The sequence below is a fragment of the Lasioglossum baleicum genome, chromosome 9 (assembly GCF_051020765.1).
Source record: "Lasioglossum baleicum chromosome 9, iyLasBale1, whole genome shotgun sequence".
NCBI classification, from domain to species: Eukaryota; Metazoa; Arthropoda; class Insecta; order Hymenoptera; family Halictidae; genus Lasioglossum; species Lasioglossum baleicum.
Window position 1 is genome coordinate 9,319,036 of NC_134937.1, and position 21,839 is coordinate 9,340,874.

Below are 21,839 nucleotides of genomic sequence, written 5' to 3' on the forward strand. Positions count from 1 at the left end.
ATAATTTTCCACAGTGCATGCATCGAGGGCGTCGGCGGTGGCCCGGACTGGTACAAATATTTCCTCTGCGGCGTGAAAGGAGCCCTCGAGGTGATCCCAGAGGAGGGTGTTCCGTCGGGAATCCTGGCTGCAGTTTGGGGAAACATTCCTCCTAATTCAGGGCTCTCGAGCTCGAGCGCACTCGTCTCCGCCGCCGTTCTTCTGACTGTGCGCGCCAGCCAGGTGAGCTCCTACCTTTTCGTAATTTTTCTTTATTCCAATTTCGTCTGGACCACTTGTACTATTAATTTTAAAAATTGCTGCTGTCTCTATCTTCGATATTAACGTTAAAGAATCATTCCATCTGCAATTCGTTGAATTTCTTCATTTCACTTCTTCGAAGCGCTCTTTTATGATAAAAATTATTCAACGAAACAGCTCGAACGTTTGTTTTTGTAATTTTTCATACATTTGACGTGGAAAATGTTTTTGTAGATCCTAATTGAATCGAACGTCAATTACCTGACACATGAAAATTCAACAAATTCTCGGCAGCGTTTGATAATTCGCGAAAATAAAATAAAAGCGAGAGACGAGCTCGTTGCAAACAATATTAAAAAGCTCTCACGAATCCAACACGTACTGGTCGTTAAAAAATAAAAAAGAGAATTCGATCTCACGTTACGCTGAGCACAGTGCTGCGGAACGTGAAATATTAAATGTCAGGTGTAGCGAGAGAGTAAAAAAAACATATAATAAAACAGGTTAACAGGTATCACCTCGGTCCGCGTAACAGAAAACGTTCTCGCAGCGAAAAAGTGCAATGGCGTAAAACGGTTCGTTCGTTAATCACGTTGTACGTCATCGTTGCGATGTTTCCAGACTGAAACGATCCGAAACTGTGGCTAATCATGCGATAACTACAGTTAATTAAAGCCACCTGTCGTCATTTCTCGCTGCGTGCCCGTGATATTTCGCCCGCGGAGCTAATGATCGCCTGATCTCATTTTCGCTCGATACGGACGTTAATGTCATTTTAAAAAATGTCTGGAAAATTTCCGCAACCCCAGGGAATTAACTTCTCGGTTTCTGGTGGGTCTCGGTAAACGATCTGTTTACTTTCGCCTCCGGAAGTATTACTCCGGCAAAACTTCTACCAACGGAGGGTGGAAGAAATTTAGCCGTCGACCCTCGGAATTATACCATTCTTAGATGTTAGTTCGTACACGTTGTTTGTTACGAGCCAGGGCCGCGAACAGCACGAGTGGCCGGCGAAGGGTTGTTACCCTAGGAATATGGTATCAATTTGTTGGTTAAGGTGGTAGTAAGTGGGAATTGTTTATACGCTTCTTTTCAACAAAAAGGGGCGGTAACTTATTCCCATACCCAATACATGGATTTTCTTCATGTTTTCTAGAAAAACAAACTGCACACTCCAGATTCACTTAATTATCATACTACTTGATTGTACAGCGGGAGCTTATCGCCTAACTGTTCCGCGAAGTGGCGAAGATGTTAGTGCACAAACAATGTTGGCAAAGTCAATGCAGACAGTCAAGCACAAAGTCAAAATGTTGACTATGCGTGTTACCACGGGGAACATGGCCGTCCTTAACGAGCCTGGCTTCTCTATAATTTAGTTTCGCCGGCTCGAACGCTTTCTCATAAATTAATACTAATTAAACGTACCCCCGGACACGCTGTTATCACACCGACCTTATGAAACTTCAGGATGAATAACCGGGGCGAAAGGTGAACGACGATTTTTACCGTCAAGAATTGCTTTCCGCGACGGCAAACTTAGATACGTTCAATTCTGATAAAAGTGGATTTTCATCGCGATACTACAGAGGAACTCCGCGGGACAGCAGTAATATTCCTCGAACTTCTTGATCTGAATAAAGTTGTTACAGTTTGCGTAGTTGTTTGAACGGATTTCTCCAGGTATAGCCGAATAAATATCTTTCCTCTTCGGCCATTTTGTACATACACAGTAGAAATACGGTAAAATTGTCAAGTTCCTACAGTTTGATGGATCTACGATTTACCAGTTCAGTTATCTCAATCTCGATCTTGCTTTTGATAGTTTTTACCAACGTCTCTGTACCATATGCGATGTACAAGGTCGAAGCTCCTGTAGAATGTAAGCTTTAATCCTGTATGCACAGCACAATAGGAATCCTGAACATTATACCTACCCCCATAAGAAGGAGCTCAAAGGATTATGCACAATGCGCGGCGGTGCGATTAGGACAAGGTTGTGGTTTACAATTTTTTCGTGTCCGGATTATTGTCTGCTGGGGAATTGCGATTGTTGTTTAAAAGTGTACAGTTTTGCGAATAACTTCTGAAAATTTCATTGGGAAATTCCGAAAATTGGCGGAGGTACAGTCGTTTATGCTAGGGGGGGGGGGGGATTTGAAACTAAACAATACCTTCTGCGAGTAATTCATTTTTTATTTCTAACAAAAGTTGGGTGAACTTTACTTTACCGGATTCTTTACCGAAATAAAATGAACGCGAAGATAGAATTTCGTTACAGAAATGTGAATCTGTATAAATATTGTAATATTGTACAGTGTTTGCTTGCATTTATCTTTTAATTAATGTTTCTTGAGAGGTTTCCGTTACCGCGCGTGGCTCCGTGTAATGAAAAATATTCGCAGAATTTATGAGCACGCCATACTCGAAGGAGATCAACGCAAAATTGAAGTCTCCGCAAGCTGAAGCGTTCACGTGAAAATTCCTCCGCAAGTTTTTATAACACTCTCGTGCAACAATGTATAGTCGCTGGATTTTCCTTTCTTCGGTAACTTTTCAAGTCAAACTTCGTTACATACTGATCATATTTTTAGTCAGCCGCTTTCGTATGTTGACTGTACCTGATGGCGTATCGTTGATCGTGGCACGGTGTATTTTGTACACGTTCTATTCCAGGTAAACACGTTTACCCTTATTACTTTCGCGTCAGATTTTCTGGTGCGTAGATCAGTAGATCAGAAGGGAAGGGTACTCAACGCTTACCCTTGAAGCACAATTTTCCAGTCGACACCGAGGATTTACGGGGGCGTTAAAATTTCATTTTCAATTTTATGAGATTCATATCTTCCAAACGAATCCTAGAAGGAAAAGATAGGGTAAACTTTACTTTACCGGACTCGAAATTTGTGCCTTTCTCCTGTAAATTATGATGTATTTGGTATGTAATTCAGTAGATTCAGTAGATCCAAGTTTCGATCCTGTAGGATCAATGGTTCAGGAGTTATACTTGTTTAAAGTTGTACATTTTTCAATTACCGCCACTGTAAACAAATATGACGGCGGTTCTGCTCGGTAAGCGGCTCGCGGTCGTTACTACAAACCAATATGGCGCCCTTACCTGTCAAAAACACTGCAGATTGCTCAACTTTAAGCAAGCATAACTCCTGAACCATTGATCCTACAGGGTCGAAACTTCGATTTCTAGGCTCTCCTCGTTCAAATCTACTGGATTACATGCCGAATACATCATAATTTATAGGAGAAAGGCACAAATTTTAAGTCCGGTAAGGTAAAGAGCAGCCCAAAAATTTTCTGGGAGGTAGTGAACAGTTGTGTGGAAGATAAGAGTACAAAATTTCGTCAAGATATTCCAGCATATGAATGTTCATCCTAAGTCCTTCGTCGAAATAAATAAAATCCAGTTTCAGCCTTTTCACGTGTCTCCATTCTCTCAAGCGAAGATGGATATGGAAAGTTCGCTAGCTGTCGCTTTTAACGGAGTCGCATAAGAGAGAGAGATAGAGACCGCCGAGATTATGCTACCAGAGTTCCCGAGGTATCGAGGGAATTTCTGATGCCTTCCTGTCCATTGACCATGCTCCTCGAAGAAACATGGAAATTGAGTCACAACGACTTTCGCATAGAGAATGCATCGACTGCGAAATCATCCCCTAACGTCGTGCAGGATATTTGCATCTTTTTCTGTCTTGTAGGGATCACTCGCAAAGTACAGGAATGTGCGAGAGGAACTGTATAATCTACGAAATATTAGAGCCTTGAATTGAAGAGGAACAAATCGTGGACCACCCTACAAAGGCAATTGAGGAGCTCTGGGAAAAATTGTACAGCACAGAAAAAAATTATACAGCCTAGAAAAAGTTGTAGGGTGTTAACAAGAATTGTGGAATATCCACAAACGTTGCAAACCTTGCAAAACAATTTTGAAACCTAGGAGAAAGGAGTAGACCTTAAAAAGACGATGGAGGAGCTTGGAAAAAAATTGTAGGGTGTTGACAAAAATTGTGGAGTTTCCAAAAACATTGCGAACCCTGCAGAAAAGGTTGTGGAGCCTAGAAAGAGGTTTGGAAGCCTGGGAAAAAATGATGGAGCTCAGAAGAAAGTAGTTTGGCCATGGAAAGGTGGATTTAAGTCTGAAGAAGCTCGCAGAACAGTTTAGCGTTATGTTGAGGCGATGAAGACAATGTTGAGTGGTACCGAAGAGTGCCCAGGGCCTACGAACACCAAGATGTCACTCTTTGTCTGTGTGTTTCGAATGGAAAGGATATTGTTTCCCGGCTTCGCTGGTAAAAGGTTCGCCGAGGGGACTTCCGTCGAGCAGCCCCTGCTGGGATTTCTGACGTCACTCGAGAAGGTATCTCCACGGCGGACGCTCGAAAAGTTCAGAGAGCCATTAGCTCCGAAAGCTGATTGATTGTTCGTCCTAGCCACTGATACACGGCGACGACAAACACTCGTGACACGTATAGCTCGTGGAAAAAATCATTCGAGGACGACGATTTTCTAGCTTGTCGCGATAAATGTTAAAGATTATCTCGCAAATATATAACGATAAATAATAATTTAATTGTTTTGCGTCGATATGAAATTCTACTTACAGCTCGCGAACAAATTTAATTAGCGATTCGACGTACAGGAGAAACTCACCAAGAATAGGGGAGTTTGCTGTTCCAGTTAGAGCATTCTCAACCCTCCGTGTCGCGCTTTCGCAATTAACGGGCTCGCTTACGGACAAACGTTTCGTTCACGGGAACGAGTGCTTCCAGTTTCGATACAGTTGGCATGAACGATGCCATTGAGGCGAGTCGAAAGTTTTTTAATACCTTCGCGCGGGGTCGTTTTAATGATTGCCACCACCAGTGCACCGTTTGTAGACTTTGAAATATTCCAGAGTTCACGGCGTGATCGTAGAGCCTGCGAAAAAATTGCAAGACTTGTATATAAAAAATTGTCGAACCTACAAAATGATTTTGAGGACCCATGCAAAAATTGTAGAATCTATAACATGTTCGTAAGGGCTGTGAAAAAATTGTACGAGCTACGAATAGGGTGTAGGGCGTATATAAAAAATTGTGGAACCTACAAAATGATTTTGAGGACCTATGAAAAAATTGTAGGATCTATAACATGTTCGTAGAGGCTGTGAAAAATTGCAAGGCCTACGAATACGGTTTAGGGCGTATATAAAAAATGGTGGAACCTACAAAATGATTTTGAGGACCCATGAATCAATTGTAGGATCTATAAAATGTTCGTAGGAGCCGTGAAAAAATTGTACGAGCCACGAATAGGGTGTACAATGATTGTAGGCTCTACGAAAAAATATTTTCTATTAGGTAATAATAAATAATCAATTGGTGTTGCAGCGCCAACTGTCGAAACGTGAACTGGCCGACCTCAGTGCCAGAGCTGAAAGGTACATAGGCACCCAGGGTGGTGGAATGGACCAGGCCATAGCATTTCTGGGGAAAGCTGGTAATTAGAATCTTTCCTTCAAACACATTCTTCGAGACTTGCAGGAAGATTTGAAAATGACCACAAGTAATTTTGAACAGTAAAATAAAACGAATGCAATAGTATTCGACGTAGTACGATGTCGGCCACTACCGGTGGTTTGTTGAAGTTTGAATAATTTATTTAAAACTTGCGACTGTGCGCGTAGGTTCCGCGATGCTGATCGAATTTAACCCGCTGCGTGCAACGAATGTCACTCTACCCGAAACCGCAGTGTTTGTAATAGCGCACAGCCAGGCCTGTCACAACAAAGCTGCCACCACGGATTTCAATTTAAGGGTTGCGGAGTGCAGACTGGCTGCCCAGGTAATGTTCCTCGATTTGTAATTAAATATCCGGCTGAATCGCTAGGAAACAGCGAGACGATTCCTTTAAATTTCTTCTTCTAGCCCTTGCTAATAGCATCTCGTTTTGTTCTCAGTGATAAAATTGTTTCAAAACGACACCAATTTCGTTCATAATTGAAAGAAAAGCAGAATTAACATAATGTAAGAACATCTTTTGAAATTATTATTCAAAAGCTCGGCCATTGAAAAGATTCCGGTGGGTAAAGTGCTAAAATTCCTACGGAAACCTTGAATATGTTTTCCTATTCAATTTGTAGCATCCCTGACGATTTACTTAGCACGGAGAAACTGTTGGAACCGGTATAATTCTGAATTATATTTCACGTTTTAACGAGAACAGGAGAAGGAAATGTCACAAGCTTTTTAAATTTGGAACAAATGTGGACCGTTCTTCCCTGCAGTTGAAAGCTTAAACTAAAAATGTGACGGGAAGAATTTCATTTAAATAGTGTGATAGAAATAATGTTTATTAAGTTTGAATACCGTGTCCAAATTTATTTATCTTTCCAAATATGAAGATACATGGTCACGCATTGTCCGATTGAAGTTTAAATTGCACTATCATTTCAGCGCGAACTTTTAATGACACGCGGTTTGCTAGACAACGGCGTGGCCTCTGTAGTTAAATGAAGTTGCAACAATGTCAAGAGATGAGATCTCTCTGACTAATACAGAAGCTTCAACACTGTTTTTGGGCGAGTCAACTAGCGCTGCAGAAACGCAGTGAATTCAAAAGGCTTGATAAGTCGAGATGAAACTTCTTGTGCTGTGTTAATTCGCACAAGAAGTTGAACGGGCGTGATACAGTAAACTGGTAGAATACGATTTCAGAATAAAATTAATTAAATGAAACTTTAGACAGGCTTCTCGCGTATCTTTGTTTCAAGTACTTTTTACAGTGCTGTGAATAATTATAAACTCACACTTATTTCCTGTATTTTTTCGTTATTATTTCCAAGAGTCCAAAAGAAAAGAGTTTTACTACATTTGTGATGAGGTAGTACATCTTCTATGTTAAAAGTTCCTTGCTATCTCTTCTTCGTGCAATGTAGTAGCTGAATGTTTCAAAACAAGGAGATTTGAGCTGTGACAAGTGACATCTTAAATAAGTTATTTAGTAGTGTTCCTGACCGCGGCTCTTAAATGTAATAAAATATAAAGGAAAATGTACTAAATACTAAATGAAAGATATTGAAATTAATAATGAGTCTACACTTGTTCACAGTTTAAACCACAATTTTGAGAACAAATGCCATTTCTTCCAGATTTCCAAGGAACAGAACTATTATTTTTTGTTTGCTCACTTTTGTTTTGTATTAGAATATAAAAACGCGTGAACGGTTCCGTCAATTTTTGCTTCAGTACTATGAAAAACATAAAAATATGGTTGAGTTTATAATTATTCGCAGCACTGTACGTTTTGAACACTTTTCAACGCTTTTCTCAGAAATAGGAGATAGAACTGCTTGTCCGGATTTAAAAATAAAATGCATATATCCAAGGTTTCAAGAATTTTAATAAATTATACGAAGCAATACAGAAAGCAAATAATGGAACGAGAATCCTCTTAGTTCGGCCAGAAATATTTCAACGTAACGAAGAAGCCAGATGACAAGAATGGCGTCGCTCGAGCACATTAATTCGGTCCGATTATTATTGGTTCGAAGCGTCAACAAGATTAAGAGTTTCAAAGGGACTAATGAGATTGCTTTTCGATTAAGTTTTATGGTTGTTGTACCGCTGACTTTGATCGATGCGCTCCGCCGAGCAAACAACGAAGGTACAAGGATCAAAATCGTCCGAACGAAGCAAAGGATGCTTTCCGCGGAACGGAGCTCAGTTTTTGAAGTAATTAAAACTCGACGGAGCTCGCGGGCCAACCGAAATGGGAGACGACTTCGTCGCGAAATTATTATAAAATGATAGCAGCAAACACTTCGGCGCGAAAGTTCCCGCGAAGACATTAAATACTGAAACTTGAACGCAGAATAACTTTACTCTGACGTCTTCATTCGTTTCGAGGCGAGGAGTCGTCTTCGGTGTTTTGACATTTCCAGCTTGTATATTAACATATTACTTAGTTGCTAGCATTTAATAGTTTTTAGCGATCCACAGCTGTTTCTCAATTTTTTGATGGTGATTACTAGACTGCGGATTTCATGCATTAATGACAGAAATGGATGGTTGTAACTTATAACAGTAAATACATTAAGACGATTTAAGGACATCCATATGCTATTTTTAATTTATTACGATTGGTAAAGATAGGGAGACATTTTTATTTGGTTCTTGCATCTTGTAAGTGACGAAGAAAATATTTATTTTGCATAGATATCAGCAGTGTAGTAATTACTAATTTCATTCCCAGCGACGTAACTTGGTGGTTTCTCTCGGGATTATAATTTGAGGGGTCAGAATGATGACCAGAAACCAATGAATATTCCATGGGCTATCGAACGACACGGTTCACCAGCCTCTATTCCCTCGTTTCCAGATGATAGCGAAGAAAAGAGGCAAGAACTGGGAGCACGTGCAGAGATTAATCGATGTCCAAGAGGCACTCGGTATCACCGTCGACGAAATGGTTCCTGTGGTAACCTCGGACCTCCACGAGGAGCCATACACCCTAATCGAGGTATGCACTCGACGTACAACATTAATAATAATAGTGCTCGTGTAGTGATATACTTTTTCGGGGAGAACCTCGTCGTCGATCATCGAGGAAAAAATGAAATCACGATATCGCTCGAACGTATCGTTTATTTACATCTTTTCCATTCATCGACACCCTTCTACATCGTACAAAATTATGTTTCCTTAGAGAATTTTAAAGGAAACTTAAAATAATTTAAATTATCTGTTTAGATCTGCGATGGGCTGGGAACAACGATCGAGAAGCTGAAGGAGATCTCTCGGCTTGGATCCTTCAGCGAGTCGCAGCCTTTCAAGCTGAAACAACGCGCCCTGCACGTCTACCAAGGTAACAGGATATTACTAAAAAATTAACCGAACAACAGGTAAAAGGTTGCTCTCATATTTATCAATTCGAGAAAACGCTGCCGCCGAACATCGGTTACTTATGCCGCCATTTTTCTCGACGGTGTTCCGCCCGATTTCGCCGGCATTCTCGCGGGAATAATTCATGTATGCAAACGCCGATGTTACTTACAAAGAAGGCAGTCCGTCGGACTCTGTTTGAATAATGAAAGGATCCTGAGCATTAGACCGCTTTGTCGACGGAGAAATATAGCACCACTGACGGAGCAGAGTGTAATGCTCATTGAACCGAGCGAAAAAATCTCTAATTCATGCGTCCACCGGAAATTTCTGATCGACATGCCCGTGATTTATGCGCGAGAATGCAAACAGCCTTGCGGAGACGTCTAAAGATATCTCAAAAACCAGCTGATCAGCTCTCAATTAATTTGTTTCGTCGATGCACTATTATTCGGAACCGATCAATGGGAACGGAATTTTTGCATTTCATTCCGGCTTCGAGGAGATGCGAGAAATTTCAATCTAATAATCTTGGAATTTATCGGAATCGATCGGACGGTGGAAGCTCGTAGTTAACATACATGGGGAGTGGCACCAAACGTCGTTTCTGAATTTCATATTCAGCTTTGAGAAGCCCGTTTCGTTCGGTGTATTCAAATTTCTTAATCGACGAATCTAAATACGGTCAAACCTGTTTTTGTGCGGTGGATGGACAACAAAACAAACGAACGTCGCAGCTTTGAATCAATATTTCAATAGAAATTTACATTATCGACGTCTGTTTGCATTATCGACATTATAAACATTCGTCAGTTAGTTAATTCCGATTACAATTTATTTACACACCAAATAAAATGCGTACCACTAACCCTACTCGCGAAACGAGCGAGCAACAACTCCCATCTAGTACCGCAAAAAAAAAATCGCACAAAAAAATCGCATAGAAAAAGACCGCACAAAAACAGGCTTGACTGTATTTGAATTTCGAGCATGCGGCTACCATGATCACGTCGCGCGGGAAACTTGAATATCTAAATCGCGGAATCCGAATGTTTGAATTTCCCGGTGGTCTTCGAAGCGAATCGCACCGAAGAATTAGGACGTACGGTTTAACAATTGTTTCACGATATAACGATTGCTGATCCAATATTTGAGAGCTCGCTGGAAGCCGCGGTCGCCGCTCGATTGTCTAGTTAACTCAATATTGAAGGTACAAAGTTCCTTATTAATAATTTGCGCGTGTTTCCTTCGCGAAACAATGAATTCTCGCGTGAGCAGTTTATCGATTGCGGTCGCTGTCCGCCCTCAGCGCTATATTCTGACCCGCCGCAATAATTTATTGCTGCGGAAACGCAACGGAAATCGCGCGAAAGACCCGTCAAAGGTTCCATTGTCTTTCTCTCCGCAGCGGCAGACAACCGAACTGGGCTCGGATCCCTGATTTCAATTAAGAAGATTCCCGACGGTCGGTATACTGAAAACAATTCCGTGGAAACTGGACGAGCTCGAAATTAATTTCTATCGGGGAATTCGAGGAAATTTCTTAGCGCATAGCGTTCGGAATTGTTACTGCCGCATCATTCTGGCAGAAATAGCAGCAGGCTTCTTAAACTACTTAGAACGGTTCAATTTCATGCATTTAACATGAACGTAGAAGCGACACCGTCGCTGCATTTTCCTAAACGACCTGTGCACGCGAGGACGATACAGCTCCACTCATATTAATGGTCCTTTCTCATTGTTTCGTTATCGATGGCACGATTATAGACTCAAGTTTCGAGAATCATGCGCCGATTTTTAATCCCTTCAGTTACTGCCAGATTGTGGACCTCAATTATTCACGATATTAATTAGCACATTCCCGCACACAGAAACATGTTTGTAATTTGGGGAGCCACTTAATTATAATATTTAAAATCTAAAAATCTACAGATTTTCAATCTGAAACCACTCGATTCCATTTTCCTTCGGTCACAATTTTTAACCACGAATATTCTGAAGCAAAGTACATTTCGTTAATAAGAAGACCCCTTAAAAGAGCAATCTCTTTCCGAGGAAACACAGTTCCCGAGTGTTTGCTTGCCGTCCGCACAGTTCCAATTGAAGGAAAATATTTCTCGTAGTTTTCCTCTTCGTCTTTATTTTAATTTATTTTATTTTAATTTCCTCTTGTGGTACATGCAATATTCAAGAATCATAGTCGAGGTATGTTTACCGTGATCACGACTCGTTGATGTATTAATTGTTGCCCTGTGATCTCTAAATCACTCGACAGAAGTAAAATTGACAGGAGAGGTTTATACCTTGAACAGCCTCGGTTACTCGGCCTGTAGCGTTCCCAAATGCCCTGTGCACACATTCGATTATGAATGCACACGCGCGTGCTCTATCCCGTCCATCGGTTATTGCTGCGTTCATTAAATTTCAGTCGGTTGAAAGGCATCTCTCCGCATCGACGAAAAATCACCTTTGCGAATACTATCGACCACCTATACGATACTATCGAGCAGACTTCGTATTTTCTGAATGTAAAACCGAATAGATAAAATAAAATGGTGAATAGTTATCTGAAATTACTTTACATATTAAAATTATTAAGGGTAGAAAGTGGCTGAGAGAACTTCCGCCTCAGTTATTACAAATCATTTCGCATGGCAGTCCATTTTAATAGCCTGAAAATTGTACACGGAATTATACTTGCGAACTTTCAGCAGAGAAACTTTCAAGATGGTGGCTGTGAGCCAAAGCAGTTTGGGAGCTGGGACGATCAAGAGATAATTTTAAAAAATGAGGGCAAAAGGAAGCGTTTAAAATACGAAATTGTATTCTTTCAAGATAGCGACTCATAATATTTTTCATTTCGCAGTAGATATTTATTGAAACTACAGTGGGTGTAAAAAGTGTTCATACGCCCTTTAAAATGGAATAACTTTTTTATAATCGTACCAATCGCGACCTGATTTTTTAAATTATATTTTAAATTTTTATTAAGGGCCCAAATAGGAAAGTTTAAAAAATTCCTTTTTTATTTTTGCATGTAACCTTGAAAATGATAATTTTTGGAAGATCTTTTTTGCATATAATTTCGTAATCCAATGCTTTTATTTGATTATACAAAATCGGGTCGTTTGCTACAATTATAAAAAAGTTATGCTATTTTAAAGGGCGTACGAATACTTTTTACACTCGCTGTATCTACGAAGTATTAAATGGGATCGTTGCTTTTCGAAATATTTTTATTTCCGAGGATGAGCTTTTCTAAGAGGGTTGTATGGTCGTCTTTTTCAGAGGCAGGCCGAGTAGCAGCTTTCCGCTGTGTAAGCGAGGACAGCACGCTGATGGAAAAGGAGAAGCTCGAGCAGCTAGGTAGCCTGATGTCCGGAAGCCATAACAGTCTGTACAAATTGTACGAGTGCAGCCATCACAGCGTCGATGCACTCGTCGACAATGCAATGAGCTGTGGTGCTCTTGGTGCTAGGCTCACAGGAGCTGGGTAAGTCTCACCGACCAAATGGCGCACCCTTTCATCTTTTAAATGCAATGGCTAGAATTGATTTTTCGTTTGTGAGTCTATTTCTAAAGAATCAGATCTGAATGGGATTAATTCCGACGAGTTTAAGCTGTCGTGACTGTTCACACAGTCTCCTTGTTTCTCTCTCCGTTCTCGTTCCGCGTTTCTGTCAGAGTGAAAATCAGTTTGCCGGCTTTGGGCTAGCTCGAGGAATTCTTGACTCACCGAGGACGCCGGGTATCTGGGACGTTGAAGAACCAACGCGTTACGCAGTCCGTTCTCGACGAGTTCCTGGAATGATTTAACGGGGAGACAAACTTCAGGAACACGGACGAATTTGTTTGTTGGCTTCCTGCTTGACCCCCTTTACCTGCTCCGAGCTGCTCTATAAACGTTGCTGTACAAACTAGCCTCCTGAGAAATATTCAGAAGAAAAGAAAAGTTTCATGATTTTATGTTGCATTCGACACAAACTTTATTTATTTCTCTGAGCCAGAAAGACTAGCGAGATGTGTTGCTTAAAATTGTGAATATGTCAAAATGGATTTAGTGCACTTAAATAATATTTATTTCAACCAATTTAATCTTTTAACGTGCTGAAGATTTTATAATCAAGCTTGTATTTAATCTTGAGAACAAAAATATACTTTTTATCAATAGAAAATTTCAAAATGAATTATATCGAGGCTGATAGATGCGTTGCTTAAAATGGTGAATATTTCAAAATGGAGTTGATGCATTTAGGACTTGGATAATATTTATTTCAACCAGTTCAATCTTTTAACGTGCCGAAGATTTTATAATCAAGATTGAATGAGCCTGATCATTTTTGATCATTCTGACTGATCAGTTCCATTGTTAAAGTGAAGATTTATCGAACTAGGTTAATTATTTGCAAAGACTGAAATGAATGCCATTAAATATCACGAACATTTAATGTCCAGAGGGAAAATATGCTCGTTCCGAATACGAAATCCTCCCCAAGCCATGAAATTATTTAAAAGAACAAGTGTGGGGAAGGTTAGCAGACAGACAGCAAGGCGAGCGGTCGATTAATTAGTATGCTCAATTAAAGTCGTCCGGGAGGCGTGGAAAAAGGAAACCGTTCTATAAACGTAACATCAACCGTACATAATGAAACGAGACACACGTCCCAAAGAAACGTGTCGCATATTTGATCGGCATTTTCGGACGGAAATCCATCGTTTCAGCATTACAAATTCCCGATCGCTATGTTTCAATTATTTTGAGCGGCAAATAATGCTGGCTGCTTGGTAACAAAATGAATAACGCATTGCTTTTCGTTCCGACTGCGACGGAAATTAAATAAAACTGCTCGCCTCTCATCGGTGACCTCTTTTCGCGAGAGAGCCCAAGGAAAATACAGTCGGAAATCCGTATTTAATTAAATTTAAACTTTTTCACTGCGAGCTTATTGTTTCATTAATCCATGCCGGGGCTTTTGATCCTTCGGCGTACGGCAACGACCATTAGTTGGCGAGTATACAGCGACTCGCGTGAGTACACTCTCCAAAAGAGAATACAGAGAAGTCGGAACAATTAGTTTACTAAATGACATGAAAGGAATTTTTGATTTTGAAAGACTATTAATCATTTTAAAATGTTACACACAATACTTACAAATAATCGAGTTTTTAGAATGGCATTTTATTGTTTTCAGAGGTGGATAAAATTCGCACCGATTACAATGAAACTTTCGGAATATACAATACTGTAAATTTTGTTCTACTGGCCACGGTTGCGTTTCGCACGAGAATGGGAACCGCGTGAAATACGCGGAGATCGAACAGAAGAAACTCAGGACCGGAAACGAGCCCCGGGGAACGGGTTAATCGTTTTACGATGAAAATGCGATGAATTTTATTACGCAGGCTAGCCGCCAGGACGTCTTAAACGACTTCGAAAATAGGTGCTGTCGTATCTCAAAGTGAACGCGAACTTCCATTGTTCCATGCGATTCAATTTTATTCGAACTATTCTGCTCCAGCCGTTCCTACCGCGATAATTTCCCTTGAAAAAATTGAAACCGACTTCGAAAGAACGCACTAACAAGTTGCACTAGAAATGTTTAAACATGTTTAAACAATCATTAAAGACGGAGAGACACCACTTTTCCAGCAACTTTCCAGGATATTTTCGAATTTATCTCAAAAAATAAGGGTTCAGCGGAAAATCGAACTATACCACGCGATAGAGCAGACTTTTATCTTGAGAAATCACCCTTTGATGTTTGCTACGTCGACGTTTACAACAATGAACATCAATGAACATACATGAAATTATTGATTTTTCGCAAATAAAATCGTAAGGAATAAAAAAATGCATGAACATACGTAGAAAAAAGGCGAAAAAAAGGCACATACAGATCGAATTGAGTAACCTCCTCCTTTTTCGAAGTCTGTGAAAAAAGTGAGCATGCACGCCAGATAAACCTTTAATTGTGGATCATAGATTGGTGAGAAATATTGATTAATGATTGCACGATGAATAGGGAATTTACTTGACCCGATATGCTCGGGATTAATAGCTGACCTTCTTAGGAGCCGAACTAATCAACTACTTGGCACAAAGGGTAGAGGCGATTGATGGAAATTGATGGAAATTCGATTACGACCGGAAATGTAATAAAGAGAAAGTAGTACAGTAGGAATTGGTAGGAAGTGGATGTAATTAGGATTTAATTGGTAGTCCAATCAATCGATTAGGTATTGTATGAGCCAGTTGAAGAATATTTTACTGCTGATCGATCATCGTCATTTCAATCATCCGATCTTTAATCGTTTAATCACTGAACAGAAAAGAAATTCACAGAAACAAATCACGAATCAAAATTAATCCTGTGATCAAATTCCTCGATCTGCGTGGATGATATAGTTACAGCGTCACGGGATAATATTAGAGAATTTAAAAAATAGACAATCAATTTTTTCACGGCCTTCCAATGTCGAGTGCAACCCCTACGCGAGGGATGTGTCAAATCGATCCATGGGTGTGTTTCAATTGCCGGCTCGGTGTGCCCACGAAATTGCTTTTACGGCGCGGATACACGCAATCCCGGTGTCTATTGCCTCCGAATTTTCCACTTGACCAACAAACATTTTACATCGAAACATTCGACGAACTTCCACTCGGATCCACCGCGAAAATCTCGATCCATATTTTCTGAAAAAAGCAAGAGCATGCTTATCAACCTCTTGATTTATTAAATGAAATTTATTAAACTGATCATATTCGTGTGGGCTGGATAATGAATTTTATTACGAGACATTTTATCGGTGATATTTGCGTTCGACGTTAAAGAACCATGTTTCACATTGATTTATACAATGAGAACGTATTTAATATTTTATATCAATGTGTAAAATGAGGACGGCTTTGTACAGGCTAACTCGAAATATTCCAATCTGTTTTACTTCCATTTGGGTTGGTTTATAAAAGCCAGTAGAAACATCTAGTATTAATCAGCCACGCTGACCATTTCCATTTCCACTGTGAACACAAATGCATGCGTCAAAAGCCGCGCAGTTTTTGCACATTTTATTCATGTGTCGTTTTATTATTGACAAAGCGGTCGAACTGCACCGCGGTAAATCCCGGAACGGTTTTCAGGTTTCGGGTTTTATATTTTCGATCGAACCCGAACGTCCACGTTGAAAATCAATCGTCCGCTGCCGCGTGAATTAGTGAAAGTATTTTTTGTATATATTCGTTGCGCACCTGAGGGATTTCGTTTGATGCAGGTGGGGCGGCTGCATTGTGGCCATCACGACCAAAGACAAGGTTTCGCAATTCGTTGATGCACTGAGGGAGCAGATCGCGAGAGATGGGATAAAAGATGGATTCAAGCTCGACGACCTGGTCTTCCCAATGGGGCCGAACCAGGGGGCCGCGATTTACACGATCTAGTTCCTCCGTCGATCTTTCGTCGATGCCGAACAGATCTGTTCCAGACCTAGATTACGTCATGGCGGACCGCACACGTGTACCGGAAATTGAGTTTCGCGCGAACAAAGATCGAGAAGAGGCTGAGACTAGAGCTGTGACTTATGAGTAGACTACGGATTTTATGCATTTTATGAGAAAAATGAGTAGGTGTAATTTAAAATAGCAAAAATATTGGGGAAATTCAAACATACAGTAATTCTTCAATCGAAGTCCTGGTCGCCTGTGCGATCGAAGTCCAGTGCCTACTCACTCCGCTGCCGGCCAACGCTGCACCGCGCCGCACTATGGGCAAAACCGACGAAATCTGTGTCAAAATCAAAGAACTTTCGATAGAAATGAGATAGAGCGATGACATTTTTTTTTTTAATGAAAGCTGAAATTTTGCAGAATATTAAATAATTGTGGAGATTGTGGTACGAACTTTTTTTAACCTTGAAAGAATTCGTTAAGCTTGCACAATTTCAAGAAAATTGTGGTTTTTTCAATACCACGCGTGGAAAAAATATTTTTTAACATGCGACACATCATTTCCCGTAGATTTTTTCAGGCTGATGTTAAGTAAACGTTTAAATACTTCATTATGATTATTTTTAATGTGTTTTATATATTCCTTCAAACTAGTCGGTTACCAAATCATTTCAACGAAAAACTGATTTCATAAGTTGTGTTCACGAAAATCGATTTCTTGCCAAATCCTGAGGTCGTAGACAAATTTTGAAACCAGATTTGAAATCAGCGTGAAAAAATCTACAAGAAATTATGTGTCGCATGTTAAAACAAAAAAATTTCCGCGCGTGGTATTGAAAAAACCACAATTTTCTTGAAATTGTGCAAGTTTAACGAATTCTTTCAAGGTTAAAAAACGATCGTACCACAATCTCCATAATTATCCCATATTCTGCAAAGTTTCAGCTTTCATTTAAAAAAAATTTCATCGCTCTATCTCATTTCTATCGAAAGTTCTTTGATTTTGGCACAGATTTCGTCGGTTTGGCCCATTGTGCGCCGTAGAGCGGCGATTATCTCATGAGATACCCGGGTATTTTTGCTCTACCCGGGTGTCTCATAGGTATGCTCGGGTAAAGGTACTAGCTCTAGCTGAGACTGTAGTTACTCACTAGTTAGTATAGCTTTCGATGCACAAATCGAACGACTGATCGAGGAATTCAAATGCTTGCGTTGTTCGCGACTCACATGGAGAAGAGGATGGATGAAATGTGATCTTGAAAGAATTGGCACGAAATTCGGTAAATATATAAAAATTCTAGTATTTTTCTACATTCCTCTGAATTCTTCGATTACTTTATTATTCCGCACGAATAGATTAAGATAACATTAGCTTATTTCTAGTAATTACTTCACATATACATATACATTATGTAATATTGTATCCAATAAAATGTTCCTTCTACTAACCAATGATAAGATTAATTAGCAGTAGAAAATGAGAGAAAGCTGTTTTGTATGTCTATATAAAGAGCAGAAATATACGAATATGCAATGTCATAGGTTCCCGACGTGTCCAGACCTCATTTTCCATTGGAAATCCTGTTTCCGAGTGGGTGTACCAGACGAATCCCGTAAATGCAACAGTAAGATAATCTATATGAGTCATCTCGGATTAATTTACGGGTGGGAACGTAAAATGGATCCGGCAGGATGCGAGGGGAAGCATCGAATCGTCCCCTATGACCGGAACACCTCCTGTAGAGAAGTCTGAGGTACATTAACAGACGAGCTACGTGGCTTGGAAGTTTATCTGGCTTGGATTCGAAAAGATACGAGGAGGATCCTTTTTGTCCTTGGAATATTCCTGCAGAACTACGATGCTGCCCTTAATGGCCCTCGGACGTTTAGCAAAGGTAGGGTGCACTTTCAAACTTTTCTTACAGAAAGCCATTCTTTATCGAAAAATCGCTCCGCGCATATTAAACTGCACACTTCCAGCTATAAATTCTGGGAACAGAGATATTAATATTGCAGCGTTATGCAAATTTCACCTTATAAATTTTTTTTACATTCGAGACGGGGAAATGCAAGATGGACTTTAATCAAATTAATTTTACGGAAATTTTGGTAATATAATTTTTATAATTAGGCGTTTTTTAAGTACCGTTGCAAAAATAACAGTTATTTTAAAATTTTCTACGATAAAAATCATTAATAAGAAGTTGATTATTATTGAAATCTAAGATAATGTACACGAAATATAAAGAAAAACATTCGAAGAACAAAATGATTAGACAATTCTGAAAATCAACTTTTATATTTATTTTATATTTTGAAAACTGGTCTTGGTCACAGCTGACATTGGGGTATCAGTATTCTAAAAAATAGCTGTCGCCTGGCCTGAAAAATGGCGTTTCTCTATGAAAAATGAGTTACGGGGTTGGAAAACTCCTACAACGAGAACCGGATGGATCAAGTTGTCTAACGACTCATGGGGTTGCGTATCAGAATTTCTTTTGATCTCCTGTCTTCAGAAATTCCATCAAAGACTTGGAAATTAGAGAGCGACGGGAGTGCTCGGAAGTTAGGTGTGACTGATTGCGAATTTGTTCGGCTCAGCCCGACACATGGCATTTACTAGGTCACGTGGAGGCAGACTATCGTCACGTTGTGTCAATCAAAAGTCAAAGGCAGAGACCTGGATAATTCCAGCACGGTTCCAGGTATGTAGCGAGACTACAGTGTATGCGATTACGACGAGCAGCGTTCCCGAACTTGCTGAATAATCAAAGTGACAAAAAGCAATGGTCGCAATCAGAATCACCATGGCCCCGATTCTGACGAGCTCATTTAAGTTATTTTCGTGGAAACGGAAATTATTTAGGAATTTAGTCTCAGAATAAACAGACTCATTTCATAGCATTTATACCATCAAAGAAGGGCACGGTATAAAAGGACTGAATGTTGAATAAATTCCGAGTAGAGCTTATTAAGTAGAGTTTACTTTCATATAGAAGCAGAAATTAATTACGAGTTTATTCCCAGAATGCAGATTGCACAAATTTATAGCATTCGTATACGAACCCGAGGAAGGAAATGGAATAAATATTGTATGTGTAATAAATTTGGCCAAGCATGCCGCAGAGACGCCGACATTTCCATAAGCATCCGCGGCGGACATTTCCCTGGAAGAAAATAGTCCGCGTCAAGGTACATTAAAGTTTCTATTGCGTTGTGTTTCACGTCGGTTGCATTTACTACGGATGCATAAAATCTGCATTCTAATCGCTGCTAACCCCCTATGACGAGGCGATTCGAAGGAGGTCGACACAGCGCGCTTATAGCGAGGCAATGCTCCACTTTCGCGAGCGAAGAACCAATCAACCAGTGAAAGAGCTATACATATAAAGTACAAAAGAAAATGACTGGCAAGATTAGCGAACATTGCTGGCCAAAGCTGCGTTCCCAAAAATGCTGCGTGTTTTTTGTCAAGTTTTTGTTAACTCGCTTTCTTGTCTGTCTGTCAGTTCGGTACAAATTTTGCAGTTGATTTTAAACTAACTTCCCGATGAGCTAGAGACTTGAAATTTTAAACATAGCTCAGAACTGGATGACAATGCAATATTAAAAAAGAAATTTAAAAAAAATGCCTATGCGTTGAGGAGATATAAACTATAAACGCGCGACGCGACGCTCGGCAGTACGTGTCGCGTTCAGCGATCCCCACTCCGCGCGACACCTCTCCCTACTCCACTACGCGTTCCCACTCTGACTCATCCCCACTCCACCGACCCACGCAGATTTTGTTATTTTCCATACACCGATTGATTTCGTCAGGATCTTCTCGTCGCATTAACCTGACAGCGTCGACCAGGCAAGCAATATCATATTCTTCGGGCGAGATTGAACTTTCCAATTAAGTTTCGCGCGATTTCTGCGAGCTTTATTTTGCTTGCTGATGATCGATACCACGGGACGTGAAATTGCGAAGCCGTACAAAGCTTTTTTCCAGAGTGAGGCAGGTCGACACACCTGTCGTCCTAAAGTCCGACGGAGATATTGATTTTTCAGGACAGCTGTCCGTATCAATAAACTTCCCGATAAGAAACCGGAGTACGATTCAGCGAAAATTCGATCGAAAAAAGATTCCCCCACTCCGAGCTGATCGAACGGTACGCTCCTGCAGCCAGATGGCCGTCGACAGATCGGAAGAACGAAGAATTGAAATGAATCCCGAAACGGATCGAGGGAACTCCCCTCCTCGGGGATCTTCATAAAGACAGCGAGTTAAGGTGCTCCGTACCTTCGATGAAATAAAAGGAATCGATTTTTCAAAAATTATCAGCACCGAACCCGCGGGAATCCTCTCCCGAAATTACATTTGGAGATTCGTGAAACCATCGAAGTTATGGCGTTGAAATTCAGCACGTCTTTGTCGAAACGAAGTTCCTATTTGCATTCTAAAAATTATTCTAGATCAGATGAAATTAATGAAACGCGTGTTATATAAAATTCCACAGTGTTTTGCACAAATAGCTTCGAGGACTTCATGGTAGTAATCTAAATTCACGCAGCTTCCTGAAAAAAATGAAATTAATGTACTTCTCTGTGAAGAATGGAGAATCTCCGTCCAGAGAAAAGCGAGATAAAATTTTTATATCTTTCCCCGAGGAAGCGCGAAAGCAATCTTGACAGAGTGGGGATTTGTAAATTATAAAATTACGTCGGGAGAACCTCGGTTGTTTTTGTTATGACTTCTCTGTCGCAACTGTGCCAATGGCAACCAGTGCCATTCATCATTAATAGAGGTAGCAGAATGGAACATAAATCTGTTCCTTCTATTGCGACCGTCAGAGCTGTATCTCGCTATTAATAATTTCCTGAAGAATTATATTTTCTCAATTGTGGTCGCCAATGCTATTTATTATTCATTTCATTTCATGTATTAATAAAAGAGATTATTACACGTGAATTACTCCTTTGCGATTGATAATACTTGAAAGAAAGTGGTTAAGCTTCTTTAAGATACAACGTATTAATAAGCTTCTGGCAGTTAAAGAGTTAGGATATTCTTAGTTATTGATTATATTAACCCTCGGAGAAAGTGTTGAATTTTCTCCACGTAACAGGTATGCATATATTCAACCTATAATATTGAAACAAAGTGTCCGAGTTGGTCACAATTCGACCCTGAAGAATACGAGAAACGATAATTTTCTACTCTGGATCATAATCATCTAACTAAGACGGAATTTCGCGAATAGTAGCGAGGCAACTATTCGAGCCGATGAATTATA

General features: G+C 40.1%; 1 protein-coding gene across 6 annotated transcripts in view; it reads left to right on the top strand.

Moving 5' to 3' along the window:
• Nucleotides 1–18,602, top strand: part of Galk (N-acetylgalactosamine kinase) — a 28,505-nt gene extending 9,903 nt beyond the window's left edge. For all 6 annotated transcript variants that reach the window (XM_076430026.1, XM_076430022.1, XM_076430025.1 and 3 more), the window contains 7 exons: nucleotides 15–222; nucleotides 5,625–5,733; nucleotides 5,921–6,078; nucleotides 8,614–8,754; nucleotides 8,985–9,099; nucleotides 12,405–12,609; nucleotides 16,389–18,602. In XM_076430026.1, coding sequence (XP_076286141.1) covers nucleotides 15–222; nucleotides 5,625–5,733; nucleotides 5,921–6,078; nucleotides 8,614–8,754; nucleotides 8,985–9,099; nucleotides 12,405–12,609; nucleotides 16,389–16,554 — 1,102 coding nt within the window. In that variant the 3' untranslated portion in view covers nucleotides 16,555–18,602. The remainder of the gene's footprint in view (nucleotides 1–14; nucleotides 223–5,624; nucleotides 5,734–5,920; nucleotides 6,079–8,613; nucleotides 8,755–8,984; nucleotides 9,100–12,404; nucleotides 12,610–16,388) is intronic.
• Nucleotides 18,603–21,839: the final 3,237 nt, after the last annotated feature.